General features: G+C 39.7%; 3 protein-coding genes and 1 pseudogene across 3 annotated transcripts; 3 read left to right on the top strand and 1 right to left on the bottom strand.

Annotated features, from left to right (window-relative positions):
* The first annotated feature begins 1386 nt into the window (after window positions 1-1386).
* Window positions 1387-2574, top strand: LOC139300004 (microfibril-associated glycoprotein 4-like; annotated as a pseudogene).
* Window positions 2575-3039: 465 nt separating this feature from the next.
* On the bottom strand, window positions 3040-4523 carry LOC139300291 (retinol dehydrogenase 8). Its single transcript, XM_070923330.1, has 6 exons — window positions 4427-4523; window positions 4171-4332; window positions 3900-4079; window positions 3712-3805; window positions 3378-3561; window positions 3040-3249 (listed from the first exon to the last, which is right to left on the bottom strand). Exons 1-6 carry the CDS (start codon window positions 4521-4523, stop codon window positions 3040-3042), a joined length of 927 nt encoding a protein of 308 aa, XP_070779431.1.
* A 5011-nt stretch (window positions 4524-9534) lies between these two features.
* Window positions 9535-11439, top strand: soul5 (heme-binding protein soul5). Its single transcript, XM_070923706.1, has 7 exons — window positions 9535-9563; window positions 9667-9726; window positions 10018-10099; window positions 10196-10316; window positions 10796-10932; window positions 11069-11232; window positions 11337-11439. The coding sequence occupies exons 1-7, from the start codon at window positions 9535-9537 to the stop codon at window positions 11437-11439; spliced, it is 696 nt and encodes a 231-aa protein (XP_070779807.1).
* Window positions 11440-12998: 1559 nt separating this feature from the next.
* nr5a5 (nuclear receptor subfamily 5, group A, member 5) lies at window positions 12999-16407 on the top strand. Its single transcript, XM_070922561.1, has 7 exons — window positions 12999-13098; window positions 13905-14020; window positions 14246-14387; window positions 14707-15464; window positions 15638-15757; window positions 15862-16009; window positions 16160-16407. The coding sequence occupies exons 1-7, from the start codon at window positions 12999-13001 to the stop codon at window positions 16405-16407; spliced, it is 1632 nt and encodes a 543-aa protein (XP_070778662.1).
* The last annotated feature ends 1649 nt before the right edge of the window (window positions 16408-18056 follow it).

Raw genomic sequence — 18056 nt, 5'->3', positions numbered from 1 at the left:
ATGCAGTGGGACAGTTCCCCTGCATCTACAGTAGCTTCTAGTCCAGGGGCCATGGAGTTGCATCTTAAGATGGTTGTTAGAGGAGACTGAAGGAAAGAACACTACTATGTAGTGCTGCACCCTTTAACCTTTTACAAAATTCTGAGATGACACTCCCAGTCATCCAGCTAACACCTTGTGTAATGTCTGACCAACTCTTTATGTCCACATGACCTGAGTGTTCAGGATAGAGGTCATCCTCTCCTTATAATGTGGACATTTCAGCATAAAGTCAATTGATAATAGTAGAAGTGAGAAAGTAACTTTTGCATTTTCACCTCGTGACATGAACAGAAATGAGTAGGCCGCCACTCCTAGCTACTACTTTAGTGGTGACCTAACACTGCCCCTAGTTGTGTAGACTGAGTTTGTCTTTCATTCATTGTTTTATCCTGTTCACTATAGACTCAGCTACTGTTCTGTCAGACCGGGGAAACATGTTGTTGTTCACAGCCCAGTTGACATTTTACTTACAAAGAAAACAGTTTTGTTTGTTTTTTATTTTTATATATAACTGGTCTTTCTATTTCCCTACCAGGTCGCACTAAGTGTTTTGTACATTTCAACCTCCCAACTTCTGTTTGTAAATATGTTTGTTCTGGGTAGATAATTGATTGAGAAGTCTCATGTTTCTAAAATGATTATGTACTAAAAAGGACAAAAATAAAATGTACTTCATTTAGCATTATCTGAAGCTGAGGCTGTGGCTGATGTTTTATTGGTCTTGTGTTATTAGAAGAGTCATAGATATTTTCTATCATTATTAATTTCTATACTTGTTTAAAAGTAGTTCAAAATCATTGTACATAAAACCTTTCCACGGTTTTTCTTTCTACAGTCAAAAGTTGTAAAATAAGTTACTTATAATAAAAACTGTAGGGAACTACACTTTTGTGTCCTCGTGTTCAGTGATTGCTTCATATTTCAAAGGAGGATGTTCATTAATTCAGGTCCTCATAATCATAACCATTGAAATAAAACAGAAAATGCAGTTACCTGAGATGAATTTTTCAACACTTTTATAGTCTGAAATTTGACTCTTTCTGCCCAATACAACAGCCCCACAATAAATGCTCTCTTTGTGATTTCAAAAGGCAAAAATAATATTTTTTAACATCACAGTTTGTGGTAATATTGTATTGGACTGCATTATATTCGAGGTTACCTATTGTTATTTTGCATCACCTAAAACTACAGCCTAAAAAATTACCACAACGATGAATGAGCATTTATCTAATCTGTCTGCATCAACAAAATTTACATTATAAACTTCCCAATGGTAGTATTAGTTGCAGGACTCTTGTATTAGATTGAATATGTATGATATATTGTCATGATATTGTCTCTATGTCCATCCGATGTAGTTTATACTATTAAATTCAAAAAAGAGAAAGAGAGGGTTAAAATAGTTCCACCTCACCCCCTCTTTCTTAACAAGGACAAATTGAGATCTATTGTCTTATTTTTAGCTGCGACCAACAGCTGGTATTAGTCACTACACAATCCCAAGAAAACAAACAATGGGCATGTGAAGAGCACACTTGACTCCTGACTGCTGTCTTGAAGTTTAGCTTGCTTTGTTTTGCTACACAGGAGATTAAACCCAGACTGAGTCAAGTATGGTGAAAACTACAAGCAGATACCCCTATGCAGATTAAAGTTGTGCTACTTCATCGGAGCAATAATGGTAAGACTTGTACAACAGAGGTTTTGGTTAGTGGGGTTTACAGCATTTACCCAGCTGGATCAGTCTCCCCTGTCCATTTCTACTGTGACATGGGCTGTTAGGATGAATCTGACGGTAAATGGAGAGTATGCATATTTAAATATTATTTATCATCTAAGTATTTTTTTTTATCAAATGTAATTGTTAGTGCATTAAAACACTTGAGTATATTCAAGCATTGGCCGTAATAACAGATTCCACTCAAGGTCATTCAGAGAAGAAAGGACAGCACTGTTTGGGGGTGGGACCAGTACAGGACTGGGCTTGGACAAACATCTGGAGAATACTGGTTGGGTTAGAGTTGAGATTTGGTGACAGATTTTGGTGTTATTCCATGAATCCTCTAGTCTTAAGTGTTCTCCTCCTTCTCCATGGGTCCAGAGCAGGAAGGCCTCAAACTTAGTTGTGGCTTCAAAGATGGAGGAGAGAGTCTAACAGATTGTGAAACAGTCAATATCTGTATCACTAGAAGTACAAGTGTAATTCAGGAGTGCAAGGCTCAGTACCCTGTAGCCATTACAACATCCCTCAGAACTTCAAACAATCGATTTTGTTTTTCTTTTTTCCCCCTGAAATTCTCAAAATCAACATAATGGTCAGGAGTTCTCTACATTTGACAAAGACCAGGACACTCATTCTTCAAACTGCTCTTAGACCTACCTGGGAGGGCGGTGGTATGGAGAATGCCACAGAGTCAACACCAGTGGTCTTTACTTATGGCGCAACTAAACCTTCGGGAGTCAACTGGGTGTCTAGGATATAAATGTTCTTTGAAAGCCATTGCAATGAAGATAACATCCAAACAGTAATGTGAATAATTTAAAAATAGCTGGAAAATTGATTTTATTTCTTTATATATTACTTTTTTTGTTTGTTTGCCAGTCTGCCTGCCAATAGGATAGATCATATACAGCATCGTAATATTCCTTGACTAGTAATAAGATTACACCAAATCGTCTTTGTTAGAATCAATACAGAACAAATAAAACAGATGTTTTTACTCTTTTTATTGCCCTGCTCTTGTTTTCTTTAAAATTAAGAGAGAACGGAAAAAGTGCTTTTATTTCACATTGCTGTTTTACAGTATTTACCTGTACAACCAATGGAGTCCATACATTTTGTGTGCATATTTACAGTACATGAGGAACTAACGTGTCTTTTATAGTATTGCACAGACAACATCCTATGGCCTGTGCCATGTTGCCACTACCACAGTCAATCACTGTCTCTTTAAGAATAACATTTATAGTCTGTGCAACTTGACAGTAAAATCTTTATTTCTTCCCTGCCTTCCTCTGCAGCACGCGCAGCACCCCGAGAGTAGCATTGAACACGCTGTCATGTTTAAAGATCATCTTGTAGAAGGTGTCCAGAGGCAGTCGGCCGGTCGGATCTGCGTGCTTCAGTGCCGTCATGGGCATGTACAGGCGGTTGGTCTGGTGGCGCAGTGGAGGCTCCTTGGCTGTGATCACTTTAATGGTTTGCTGAATAATAAAAATGAAAATATTTCAACACTGGAGGGGGCTTCCTCATTATGCATTTTCACCGACAAAACCAAGTATTTCTTAGTGACGTTTTCAATTGAAATAGAAACGTAGCTGTCATCACTTGCCTCAGCCACTTCCTCTGGTGTCTGGCCTAATGAGGCGAAGACCTTTTTAGAGTACGGCAGATAAACTTCACGAAAGATTTTGGCGGTCTCCTCGTCTGTCCCTGATAGATCCATCTTCTCAGCATCCTCGTACACTTTTCTCTCAAACTCTGTCACCACAGGGCCAGGTTCCACTAGAGTCGTCCTTGTGACAGAGACATAGAAAAGATACATATAGGACCTGTTCCATTACAGTCAACGAGTAGTAGAAATCTTACTGATAACTCAAGTTTCCGCTGTGAGGCGGCTGCATTAAGTAGTTAAAGCTAATGTATTTTTCAGGACATGTAATCACTTGATGTTAAACTTCATTGCTTGCACTGCCAGACTTTCACAAAATCCTTCCACAGCAAATTTGGAGGCAGAGTAGACGTCGTTGAAGAGAAGCCCTGTGTAGAAACATGAGGAAACCTATGAGCATCCTCTTAACTCTCTTTTCATTGTTAACTTCTTCTGTAATTACACTGACACAAACAAACGCACCCTGTATTCCCATGACGCTGCTCATCACCACAATATGGCCGCTCTGCCTCCGCTTCATGTCGGGCAGCAGCTCTTTCACCAGCCGTGCCAGGCCAAAGAAGTTTGTGTCAAAGAGCTCCTTCATGGCAGCGACACTTTGGCACTCCAGCGGTCCAATCATGCCGACACCAGCATTGTTCACTAGAACAGCAGAGTATCATATGTCATTATATGCGGAAATTCACTTTAAAGGTGTCTATGAGAATATATATGTGAATGAGAGGAGACAAACCGAGAACATCCACCCGTCTGTCCGGCAGGCTGTTGACACACTCTCTGATGGAGGCTTCACAACAGGCGTCTAACTGTTTGATTTCCAGGGTTTTGTTTAAGTAGTCACCTGCCGCTTTCTCCAAGGGCCCCCGTTTCCTAAGATCCCTCATTGTGGCAACCACTGCCTCGGATAAACAACGAATAGACTGGCTGTCAGTAGCTGTGGTTTTTTTCTATCATCTACTCTTTTTGGTTGAGGAGAGTGAATGGCTGACCTTTAAACCGTCTAAGCTCATCCTTGGCCAGCCGTGCTGCCACAGCCAAGCCAATGCCAGAGGAGCACCCAGTTACCAGCACCCTTCTGGTCCCCATGGCTCTTTGACCTCTGACCTCAAGGCTCAGGAGGATCCTGACTGCTCAGTCAAAAAATGCTGTGAACAAGGAAATTGAATTAAAAGAATAGTTCTCTCACAATATCATATATCATCGTCATCACCACTCTGTACACCGAAGACGTTATTTACGGGTTGAAATTCACTTTTTTGTGAAGCCATTTTTACAAATGTGTCATCTGTTTCAATTATTGATTTCTTACTTTGCTTGAACACTATTTAAAAATCCCCAGAGAATGCATGAAATATAAAAAAGCAAAGAAACAATAAGGTTTTCCGGTCAATAAAAGCAAGAATTGTATTGCATGCATGGATTATGATCTAATGACATTACTGTAAGTGGAGGCAATTGGTATCTCTGCTTCTCTTTTATTTCTTTGTCATCTTTATTTCTCCCTGCATGATTACTGAATGATAGTGCAAAATAATAAGTCCTCTAAGAAGCCTTTGTTTCTCTGTGAGCTGATCTCAAATCCAAATGTTTAGGCTTTATGTTTCCAATGGAATTCCACTGTAAATATCTCAACAACCACCACTCAATGCAGTGGTCATACCTACTACAACAAATGCAGCTGTTTTTAGCAGAGAGAGGGTTCTAGGTTGAGTTTTTGCTCTAAACAATTAATTTAAATCAAAACTCAACAAATTAAGTCACTGGATGTGAGAAGCCAATGCTGCTGTGAGGCACCTGTGAGGCCAGTTCTGTGTTTGTTCAAAGACTATTGTCTCGAATCTGATTTATTTATCCTGGAATGTTTAGCCGCCTACCACAGCCAGCGTAGTGCTTTGACCAGAGAGGCCCTTCACTCACACTTGAACCCTGTAACATGTATAATCACAGTGAGTATGTACTGTATGTCAAGTGTCACATTTTAGAGATGCACAACAATTTTACTAAAGTAAAAGTAGACAAGTATTAACACCAAAATCTAAAGTAAAAATACTCTACTACTATATTATTATCACAATATTGTTCTATTATTACTGATGCCTTAGTGTGAGCAGCCTTACAGCTTGGCTCGGTAGCTTATCATTGGTATCAGTGGAGTCTGAATATTGGGTACTTTTAAATCTGAATTTGTGAACCCCTGTACAAAGTTTTGAAATTTCACAACTTTAAATCAAGTACTGAAGATAGATGGTTTTTAAAGTAAAGAATGTCCAGTGCTATAAATTCAGTGGTAAGCAAAGTATTCAGTATTGATTACATTTCAAAATAAGTATTGAGTTGCTTATTTTATGGTCACTATTTGCTTCCACAGAGGTGGAGCTAAATTTAACCACTTACAATGGATCAGGTTTCGTAAGTGACTAGAAACTGCAGCAGTAACATAAATGTAGTGGAGTAAAAATATACAGAGAAGTAGAATTATAGCATAAAATGATGATACTCATTATGAGTACCTCAAAAGTGTGGTTAGGCACAGTACACGAATAATAGTTACTTCCTACCACTGTATATCATCCAACTTGAATGTAAACTACAGTGTCGCCACTGGGGATAAAATATACATTAAGGTCTCTATAGACTGTCGAGTTAATCTCATCAAAGTCCAGACTCAGAGGCCTGCAGGTCGACTTGTAGTAGGTGTTGTAGTCTACCAACCTGTAGAGCGAGCAGCTCGTCCTCCACAGCGGCAGATACGCGAAATCAAGATTGAACTAAACCATCGATAAACTGACGTTACTGCAGCATTCAGACAGGAGGGGCACGACCAAGTCACATCGGGACATGCGGCTACATAAACCCAGCGATTACCTAAATGGGTCACATAGGCCGACTCAGTACGTGGGAGTTGTAGTTCTTTAAGTGAAGAAAAAACTGCAGATGTATGCTATATTATGGGCCACACATCGCGCTGTGTTATGTCAGTAGTCATACGATCCAAATTATTGCGATAAATAAAAAAGGTAATAAAATAAAGTTTTAAAAAGCTTAAATTCATTAATCCGTCATCTATTCCTGCTCGTCATGCAGGTTCGCGCGGGGCTCACAATGGACAGTCAACTGCAACTATTTTTAGAGTTGAGAACCTGTACGTATGTCTCAGACTCGGAGGAAAACCGGAGCACCGGGGTATGGGATAAAAACACGTTGCCCTATTGTATGATAACAAAGTACATTAGTAATACAGATACCAATAACATTAGTACTTATCGTATGGCTACTCTTATTGATAACCTTTAATAATGACAATAAGCCTCACTAACACACATCAATTTTGTCACCTCATTTTGAAAGTATTTACCGGAAGTGTATTCCCGTTGTATGCTAATGCATTGCCTCTGACTTGACGAATTTCATATTTTGCAGTTCCTAATTGTGACCACAAGGTGGCAGTAAACACTCGTGAATCTAAATAAATTCAACTGTCTCCTAGCGTGAAGGCAGACACAATACCAACATCTACATTAAACCTTTCTGTTCCTAGACACTCGTGATTTTAAATACACTCAAGTCAACCGTTAGTAACCACATTGACTGTTTCCACCTAGCTTCAAGACAGACACAACGCCATACTGGTACTTCCGGTAAAGACTATCAAAATAAAACAAACAGAAGAGGTTACCGCTGTTTTATTCCAGTAATAAACGGAACATGTGTTGTTTGCACTGGACCGGGACGTTTAGTTTAGCCACCCGGCACCACAAAAGTAAACACTCAATAATTTAGACACACTTTCAACAGCCCAAACATGCCTTTGTTTACGTCTCATTTTGCTTGCTAGCAAGATATCGATGCATTCAAGAACCAGAGGAGTTTTGTTCAGAGTAACTTCTCAACGAACAACCGCTGCTTACATGACCGCAGTTTTGTGGCACCATTCACATAAACAAGATCACATGTTTGCCTCAGAAGTTGTTATTATCGTCGACAGAATTTATTCAACACACATTGCAAGCATCAGCAGCAACCGACAACCCTCTGATGCAGTTTCATGTTGGCTGTTGGTTGTTCCCTTGACCTTTGGCAAGACTTGCAACAACAATTGGCCATACATGAAAACTTTTGTGACACTTGAGAATGAGAATTCGTGAGAGTTGGGCTGAGGCCATGAGGGAGGCTTTCTTACGTCTTCCTTGCTTTGTCATATAGAAGAAAACATCTTTTAAGTTTAAGCTGCTGTTATACTCAGGTTGCATTTTTAACGACCAGGTGAGTCCATTGTTGTGGAGTGGTTAATGGTATGTTATAATCAAGGTGCAGCAGTATGTGCACTCAGCAGAATTTAAAGCACCATTACTGATATCAGAAAGAGCATTAAGTATAATCCTGTGGACGTTTCCTGCCGTTATTTGCCATACATTAAAACTTTCGCTCTAACTTGATTCATATAAATTGTTCGTATTATTAATTACTGTCTAAAACCCCGTATGAAATATTAATCAAAGCAAGTTATCCTGAAAGGTTGTCAACCCAAAGCTGCCATTGTGAAATTTAACAGAACTCATAGTAAACTCTTTCCTCAGTGAGTTTTTAATACAGTAGACAGGAGGTAATAAAATGTCAAAATGACCATCTTTATTTTAACACAAGAATTTCATCTCATTTATGTTTAACAGGTCTCCATACATGTTCATACAAACCACTTAAAACAATCATCAGTGTCAACAGTTTTAAGCAGCAAAACACAAATGTTTAAGACAACTTCCAGAGTTACTCATCTTCACTAAGGAGATGCCATCATGTATTTATTTCCTTTTTTCATTGATAAAAAAATGTTCCAAAAAAGACTGGGGACAAGAAAAAAAAGCATTTAGTTATTTAGCAATTTTCATAGTTTTTTTGTTTTTGATTGGTATATTTTTTGCATCTTATTTTTATTGTTTTCTTTCAGTTATGGTGATCATCTAAAATCTAATTTTTACTCAGATTATAATTCAAATGAAGCATTTACTATCACCTTGAGTAACCAAGTGTATAATAACTGTAATTGTTAAAAATGTTTTCCTCACAGCGTGATTGTCATCACTCTCTCATCTATGCATTCCACAACAAGACAAAAGGTGTGATTGGACCTTTTGTCTTGTGGTTGAATGCATTTTCTTGAAATAGGAACAAACTTCAGGGATTTGGTGTTCTGCAGGTACAAAACAGGTATCATGTGGTCTGAGCCAACAAAAGGGACAATATAAGTAATTCTCTTGTGACATGAATTCTCACATAGTTAGTCCATCATTTCTCTTTTGTGTTCTCTTCTGTCTGTCTGTGTGTACCACAGCCAGGGTGGTCATTGAGGACATTCTGTACAATGTGGTGGTAAATAATATTGCATGGGAACTAGGCGTCTCGCTCATGTTAAAAGTAAAAACGTGAGCCGCCGCCTCACATGTTGTCTGTCACTGTCACACTTTGTACCACCTGATGAGGGATTGTACTGTTTATTGATTATTTAATGTGTTATTAGATTGTAGATGGACCAGAGAGAGAAATCAGGTCACATGAAAAATAATTTGTATTTTCTATTATAAACGTTTTGCTCTTTGACCAGCAATTTTCTTTTGTATCTGGTATTATACTATCAGTGACCACTTTATCCAATGCAACTAGCTAGTGCTAGTGTATTGATGTGACAGACTGTAACAATGACCAAAAATATTATATAAATTAAATCAGATTTTACCTCCCATTCTCTATTTAAGGTTTACGGTTGAACAATCTTTCCAAAGAGAGGTTTGCACAAATACTACATAAAATACATAAAAACTGAGAGTAGTCCAAACTAGATCTTTGACCACCTTTAGATCATTACCATCACAGAGATATTATTGAGGTTACAAAACATGTCAAAGACACGCACAGTCAAACGTGTCTCCCTGTTTGTTTCGTAATTCTTCCCAGTTTCACATGTCTGCTTTGGGTTCCCATTGGTCATAACACTCAATTGTCTGTTTTTTGTTATGGGTTCAGGGAGTGGCCAGTTTTCTTTTCATAACCAGAGTTGGAATAAATAGTTGCTGTGGACCAGACTGCAAAGATACAATTTGGAATGCACGGAGCCCAACAGTCTGCCACGATGTAAGTACAGTTTTACTGTTCAGATTGTCTTAGATGAAAATCATTGAAGAGAAATTTCTGGGTGTATGAACTAAGCTTTAATGTTGTTAATTGTGTGTCTCAGGATTTATCTTTCAGGGCTTGTTGGCTTTCTGCTGGTGCTAACAGCTGAGGCCAGAGTTGGGTAAGAAACCTGAATTGATCCCAATTATCCTAATTAGATTGCTGCATTTGACCAAAATTAGAGAGTAAAAAAAGTTAATGTTTTTACATTGAAGTGTTGTTGTTTTTTTGGTTGGTTAAATATGAACATTTCTAATCAGCTCATGAAGTAGATTGATGGATATGTGAGGAATTGAAGATACTAATCCCATTTTTACCCAGATCCTGGCACAGATGATTATTGCTATCAGCTTATATACCTCTTAATGACTGCATCTGTGCCTTTTTAACAGTTTCCCCTCTAATTACACAGAAACTCATCTCAGTTGAGGTTCTGTACTGAGACAGAACAATGCCTGCTGTTTGATCTGGTTTGTGAGACTGACAAATATGAGGTGAGTGTGTCAGAGGAAGGGAGAAACCTTTTCACATTTCAGGTGCAAGAGACTTTTCAAAAAGCCCACCCCACCATGTTTGTTCATGTCCCTCAGGTCCGTCACTACGACTCTGTGAGATGGGTTTCAACTGATGAGACATCCTTCTTCATGGAGATTGCAGCAATGAGAGCATTCAGACGACTGTTTGCATACATCACTGGTGCCAACAAGAGTGGTGCGTACGTACGTGTGTGTGTGTGTGTGTGTGTGTGTGCGCATCCACTTTCATTTCATTCATGTTTTATTTAATATTGAAACAGGTCGTCTCATTTTCAAGAGACTTCTGCACAAAAATAAACATGTACAGTGTAAGCATAGACAGAAAAATCAGAACAGCACACCATTTACATTCACAATACAGTGGCTCAGCATTACAGAAACAGTCACAAGTAGCATTCAAAAAGCTTTAAGCTATGTTTTAAAGTCTTCAAAACAAATGAGAGATTCAGTTTGTCTTTCCAACCTTTGTTTGAATATGTGGTACAGCTAAAATTAAAATGTCCTTTGACCTATAATTACTGTATTTAGTTGTGACCACAGAGCAGAGATAGGTTTGGCGGTTTTATTGGAAATTCAAGTCAGAACATTTGATATGTTGTGTGTTTCCTGTTTGTGACATTTCTAAAAAAAACTGTTCTGAATGTCCACCTTCAGGAAAGAAAATTGACATGACATCTCCTGTTGTTGTGAAAATGTCTCACAAGACATTTTGGGAAATGGGTGTCTACACAATGAGTTTCTTGCTGCCAGCCGAACATCAGAAGAATCCCCCCAAACCTACTGACGAGAAGGTACGCTTCTCTGACAAAACATGGCAGAAAAATAGACATCAACCTTCATCTAGTCATGATTTCCATGATCATGTTTGAATCTATTCTGTGAAGTGTACCCTCAGTTCTAATGACAATGAACTTTGCTGTCTTGCAGGTGTACATATATGACATGCCAGAAATGAACATGTATGTACAGAGCTACGGAGGATGGATGACGAGCATGTCTGACAAAAGCAACGCTGGAAGTCTGTCCTCTGCCCTTGACGCAGTTAATGCAGAATACAAAAAGGGCTTCCACTATGCTGTTGGATATAACAGGTATAACAAATGATATAACATAATTTTCTCAGTGATTATCAGAAGATGATTTTATATTCTGCAATAAATGATTGTGTGTGTGTATGTGCATTTGTTTCTTGCAGTCCAATGACGATGTTTAACAGGCACAATGAGGTGTGGTTTGTCGTTGAAGATGACCCTGTGTGTTCCAGCAGTGAGGAAATGGAGTTTTCTCCTTTCGCTTGAACATTGTGAGTCCTGTGCAATGACAGCTCACCGCAGACAGTGTACATGGAGAGATTTTGTAGCTGGACGTTGCTTCAAGTCCCAATGTGTCATTTAAATAACCTGCCAGACAGATTTGAAAAATGTTTTACACTAGCTCATCTGATGGTTTTCTGTTATATTCAATAAAGTTACCCTTTTGCATTGATTTCTTTTCGTTGTTTGATCTTAACTCATCAAAGGTCTTTGGACCTGTCCTAAAATGTGTCTAAAGCAGCTGGTCTAACAATATCTGAAGCCTGCAAAAGACAACCCAGTCCCACTCCAGTTTAGAACAATGTTACTCCACAATACCACCAGATAGCACTATTAAGTTCAAGAGTACCAATACTGCCAGGATTTTCTGAGGCACACATTATGGATTGTTGAATATTTCTCATTTCATGAAGATTTGCCTTCTGAGAGACAGTCAGTATCAGGTGTCAGGGGCTAAACTGACAATTTTATTGATGAATGTCATAATACATTTACTAGCTAATGTGTAAGAGTCATAACCATCCACCCTTGAACTGCCCTATCGCTTTAACATCACTGCGAGCTTCATAAAAGCAGCCTGTACCATCTGAGCTGTTGAATGGCACCTTATCATCACAAGCACTGGCAGCGAATGTGGAGTAATATAATCACAGTCTCTGATTTCACAAGTTGGCTAATATCGTATTGTTTAAAATCAAGGTTTTGGATTTTACTGTCCTTGAATGCAATATTAAGGTGGATAAATTATATTTTACTCAAGAATTAATAGCTGATGTTTAACTGTTAGCAGTTACAATAAAAAGTGATTTCCCCTCCTCATAGATGGTTTCATTTAAATAACTGTCCAAGACCCAACAAGGTAAACTGTTTCCTTATTTCAAAAAAAAGCAAATATAAGAGAAAAGTTTTTTAAAAAATGACTACACATTTGTGCAGCTAAACTTTTTTTTTGTCTTATTTCCCCCATCAATCATCTCACAATGTCTCAGATTTATATTGTGAACCACTTTTGACACTTAAAGAGTTTACTCATAATGGAGTATTTTTATATTATTGTACTGGTACTTTTACTTAAGTAAAGGACCTGTGCACTTCTTCCACCACAGCAGTAATTCCAATTCTACAATTCATAATAATAATGCAGGAATTAACATGAAATCTGACTGTAATTTTGACTGTGGTGAACTGCACTCTTCTGTGGACTCTTATCTTATCAGCTGAGCTCCAGGATGGCTCAATGATACCAGAGTGATTTCACTACAGTTACATTCCAGCAGGTGGATATCGGACCGTCTCCCATGGAGAGGCTGGTTGGCTGGCTGGCTGGCTGGCTTGCTGACTGACTGCGTAGGAGTGCCAGTCAGGAGAGGTTTTATGACACTCAGTGCAGATCGAAGTCCACTTGTGGGCCTCAAACAACCATCAGTCCACCGGGGCTGTTGGGCCTGCCTGCCGGCCTTTCTGTGGCTCTCCTTCGGTGTCTGTCTGGTCTCCTGCAACAATGAAGATCAGGCTGAACTGGCTCTGAAGTCCCATTAGCCAGAATGGACCTACCTGGTTATCACCCACAGCAGCCCCAGCCTCTTGTCCACCATCCTGACAACTACCTAGAGGATTTATTAACTTTGGAGGGATCATCAACATGTGAGTAAGATGGGTGGCTAGTGTCCCTTTAGGCCGATTTGTACAGTGTTATAAAGGTATCAATGTATCAAGTGTAATGCAAGTGTCTGAAAATGAATATTATGAAGTAGTGCAGAAATTATTTTGATCACGTCCATGTTTTAATCCACATTTATAGAAGTAAAGGCATGAATGTGGTTAATTGTTATGCTACGGATTTTCATTTGGGAGACTGGGAAGTCAAAACCAGTGATCTCTGGGAATTATGTAAAGGTCATATCTCTGATCACAGTCAAGCAAATCAAGCTGAGTGATAAGGTACTGTCTGCAAGGTCCTGTACTGCCCACTTTTCTCTCAACAGCTGAGCAATAAACCTTATTAGATGACACACTTACATGTCAGCTGCATGGCATTCAACCACTGAGTATTCTACAGTACTTTAACTCAAATCTGAGAGTGTTTCTGTTGTCATTCCAGATGTATTATGAATTAAGAATCTTTTTTGTGGCTGATTTGAGATATTACCTGCACTGATGCAAAAGAAAAGAAACACAAGACAGTGGGAAGTCCACTCACCTTTAGCATCTCTGTGTTTTACTAAAAGTAAAGAAGAAATAGAGAGAAGAGGGAAGGTTGGAGCAGGATTTGCTCTCTGGTCAATGGACGTATGTGTTTTCAATAATTTGGCACATCGCCATAACAATCTACATTGAACAGTCAGCACTTGTTATCTCACCTTTTGCCTCATTGGTCACCTTTAGTATCAGAAGTCTGTGTCATACTGTGCATTGGACATTTAATGTGTAATTTTGATGTCATTCTCCAGCTCAGGAGTTAAAGACAGAGTCAGACAGCAGGCCAGAGTCAGGGGAGAGCTGTCCCATATGTGGAGACAAAGTGTCGGGATACCACTATGGACTGCTCACTTGTGAAAGCTGCAAGGTAAGGGATAGGATTTGGACAGTCCATGAAAAAGTATGTATTCGCCAATGGTACCATAGGGCACTTTGGTATTGTAATATACATCAAATAGCCACATTCAACTACTATAGAACTTAGACATACTATTTCTGTAACTATAATGATGCATATTTTATACTGTAACTCAGGATTGTCTTGTAATTGGCAGAGAATGAGGCAACGGCCTTACAGTCTCTCTCTCTGCAGGGCTTCTTTAAACGCTCAGTGCAGAATAACAAGCATTACACCTGTGCAGAACAACAGAGCTGCCCCATGAACCTTTCACAGAGGAAACGTTGTCCTTACTGCCGCTTCCAAAAGTGTTTGGCAGTGGGCATGAAGAGAGAAGGTGCAGTAAATAGCCCCCACCCTCCACACAGAAACATACACACATACACTCATGCCTTTGTAATTGTATTCTGCTCCATTGCGACATGCCTTGTGTTCCACTGACATGCATGTTCTTTTCTCCCATATGACTTATCTAGGAAGTCATAAATCTGTGCTGTAATGACCCAGATTATATATGATGACTTTGTGTTGTGGAGCCAATCTGATCCCTCAAAATGGAGTGGGCATATTATTAGTTTTCTAAACTAAACCATCTCTGGCAGTGTCTGAAATCTTGTTGTAAAACCTTGATTATTTGTTTCATGTTCTGTCAACAGCGGTAAGAGCAGATCGTATGAGAGGTGGCAGGAATAAATTTGGCCCTCTGTACCGGCGGGACAGGCAGATGAAACAGCAAAAGGTGTATCACCAGACAAACACTGCTCCCTACAGGATTAAGATAGAAACTACCCAAACACACCGGCCCACAGCTCCAAATGACCTTCACCAAATGAGCAGTCACACAAGTGCCCCATTGTCCTCTGATGCTTTTCATCAGTCCAACATGTATCCCTCTGGCATGGGGCAGTCAGGTCCACCCATGCCTCTGGACTGCAATCTGAGCGCAGACAGGGTGCTCCCTCCTCCATCCCTGCCTTACCCTGGACTGTACCACCTCACCTTCCCGGGATACCTCCAGGAGAAAGGAGAAATGCCTTTTACCTACAGCTCAGCTGCCGCAAACTATCCAATGCACCCAACTCAGAACAATTCATTCACTCCAAGAAGCACACCAGCATCATCCCCATGCTCAACACCAAGCTCAACCACCCCTCTCTCCCAGGCTCCCACGCAAACTCCAGACACCCCCCCATCGGCCACTCTCGCACATAACTTCCTAAGCCAGCTCCTTGAGGGGGAGCAGGATGAGAGCCAGCTGCGTGCCAAGGTCCTCGCTAGCCTGCAGAGAGAACAGGCCAACCGAGGCAAACACGACCGCCTAAATACATTCAGCATCATGTGCAAAATGGCAGACCAAACTCTGTTTGGGGTTGTGGAGTGGGCCAGGAACAGTTCACTCTTCAAAGAGCTCAAGGTGATGAATCATTCAAAGTTAAAATTATAAAGTTACATAACCCTTTTCAGAATAGTAGAAATCTCTAATTAACTGTGTGAGCGGCCCTATGACATTTATTCTTTGCTATGTGTTGGGTGCTTTACTGGAGGTCAAAAGTCATCAGATCAGTTTTTTTTTTTTGCTTCCCACAGGTAGAGGACCAGATGGTGCTGCTGCAGAGCTGTTGGAGTGAGCTGCTGGTCCTGGATCACCTCTGTAGACAGGTGACCTACAGCAAAGAGGGCTGCATATATCTGGTCACAGGACAACAGGTGAAGTTTAACTTGAACTGCATCAAATGCAGAATTCTTAAGATCATCAAAAATGTCTTTGAATATGACAGTGTGTGCACCACCTTTCTCTTATTCTGGTGCAGATTGAGGTATCGACCATCATCTCTCAGGCAGGAGTGACATTGGGTGGCCTGGTATCGAGGACCCAGGACCTGGTGTCCAAACTGAAGGCACTCCAGTTAGACAGACATGAGTTTGTCTGTCTCAAATACTTGGTGCTATTCAACCCTGGTGAGCTTTTTGATCAACTTTGTGAGCTTTTAGTTGTGCATTTTTCTTTTCATGTTACTGTCATGCATGAAGCTTCTGTAGGCATTAAACAGATATGCATGTATGTATTATGTGTTGATGAATGTGCTATGTTTCTTCTTTCTGCTCTAGATGTGAAGTCAGTACAGAGCCGCAGGCAGGTGGAGCAGACTCAAGAGAGGGTGAACAGGGCCCTGATGGAGCACACCCAACGCACTCATCCAGGACATTCAGACAAGTTCGGCCAGCTGTTGCTCCGGCTGCCTGAAGTACGCAGCATTAGCTTGCAGGTTGAGGAGTATTTGTACCAGCGCCATCTTCTGGGGGATTTGCCCTGCAACTCTCTACTCACCGAGATGCTGCACACCAAACACAGCTGAGAAAATGCTGCTATATCTGGTGAAACAAGAGTGGCACAGCCAGGTTGCTACTGTGAATTTTTGTACCTACTTTTCAGACCCAACTGTGCTTTTTACTTTTGTTGATTGTTGCAAATAGTCAAGAGGGATGCTCCAACAGCCCTTACAGATTCAATCACAGAAGTGAGGGGAAATATGTGATCCAAGATCAGCAATGAAGGGGGATATTTACTAAACCTGTGTCATGCTTCACCAAGTGCCTATTGTTAACAGTATTACCACATCCAAACAGCCCAGTAAATGTTTTTTTCTGTATTGTTGGACGGATTTGAGATCCAAGCACAGCCATGTTTTTAAGAAGGAAAAGGCTTAACTGTGTACAGAAAAAAAGTATCACTGAATAAAGAAATTTGGTTTTTGAATATGCCTATGTGTACTCAGACCCCCTAACTGAGTGTGTATCAACATTATAACATATCATTGTCACTGTTTCTGCAGCAAGATTTTGCATTCACTCACAGGCTAGTGGCTCTAACTGATATCAACAGCACCCATTCAAAATTCCAATAACAAACCATGCAAATGGGAAAATAAAGATGGGAATGAAAAAACATATGACGATGATTTAAAAAGGATTTTTATTTGTCTGGTCCAGTTGCCAAGGATAGTCAATTTATGAAATGAACATACATAATGTGCTGGCACATATTTAAACAGAAAAGAAAGAAAACAAATGTTATGACAAAGCCTATGAAATGAATGAGTGACTTACCATTTTAACCAAAAAAAGACATAAGTAGAACCTGAAACTAAACATCAAATGCACCATCTAATGCAAACCAAATAAATACACCTCTGGGTGACGTGGGGGTTTCTAGGGCAGAATTGCACAGAATCAAAATATAGTGTTTAACTACCACATACTACTCTTTACAAACACATAAATACAAACACCCACTAATTCCACATGCACTCCTCCACTCACACTTTCAATCATCTTACCATTTTTCCTAAATGCTGTTCTTGACATTGTTTTTTTCACATTGGAATCTCATTCAAACAACACATTTGTTAAGAGGCAGTCAGTGATTTGAAGGAAGACAGCTGCACCACGGCAGCTGCTGTAGTGCTTAAGACTGCAAAGGAATTGAAGAAGGCCAATTTCCCACAGATTTTGTGGTGATATTGACCTGATCACAAGCAACTGCAAGGTCAAGTGTTTTTCCTAATAGAATGGACACACTGGCAAAAAAAGAAACAGTTTGGCGTTTTACATTCCCCCAGTTATACATGAAGGTGTCTCTAGAGACTGTGTGGGGAAGATGAGGGCTGTTACAGTCCGGAATGATCCTTCATTAAGAAACCTACTGTTTATATGCAGGAACACACAAACAGGGAATCATATAATAGGAAACAGACTCCTAGTGACCTAAAGGATTTATTAATCATATCAATCCCTAGGCAAAAGGTTTTAGCAATTTTTAGCTGTTCATCAATTTCTATTCATTCTCATTCACTCGTTCTCATTTCAAACATACATCTCACTAATGCTTAAGCAGCAGGCTAGCTTATTCGTAGCTTTACAAAGGTCAACTTACTTTTTACAAATCATTGTCAAAAAATCAAAGTAATCAGCATTCAGTATATATTAAATCAGCATTGATTATCAT

The sequence above is a fragment of the Enoplosus armatus genome, chromosome 17, assembly GCF_043641665.1.
Source record: "Enoplosus armatus isolate fEnoArm2 chromosome 17, fEnoArm2.hap1, whole genome shotgun sequence".
Classification (NCBI taxonomy): domain Eukaryota; kingdom Metazoa; phylum Chordata; class Actinopteri; order Centrarchiformes; family Enoplosidae; genus Enoplosus; species Enoplosus armatus.
The sequence above is the reverse complement of the archived record's forward strand: the minus strand, read 5'-3'. Positions and strand labels throughout refer to the sequence as shown.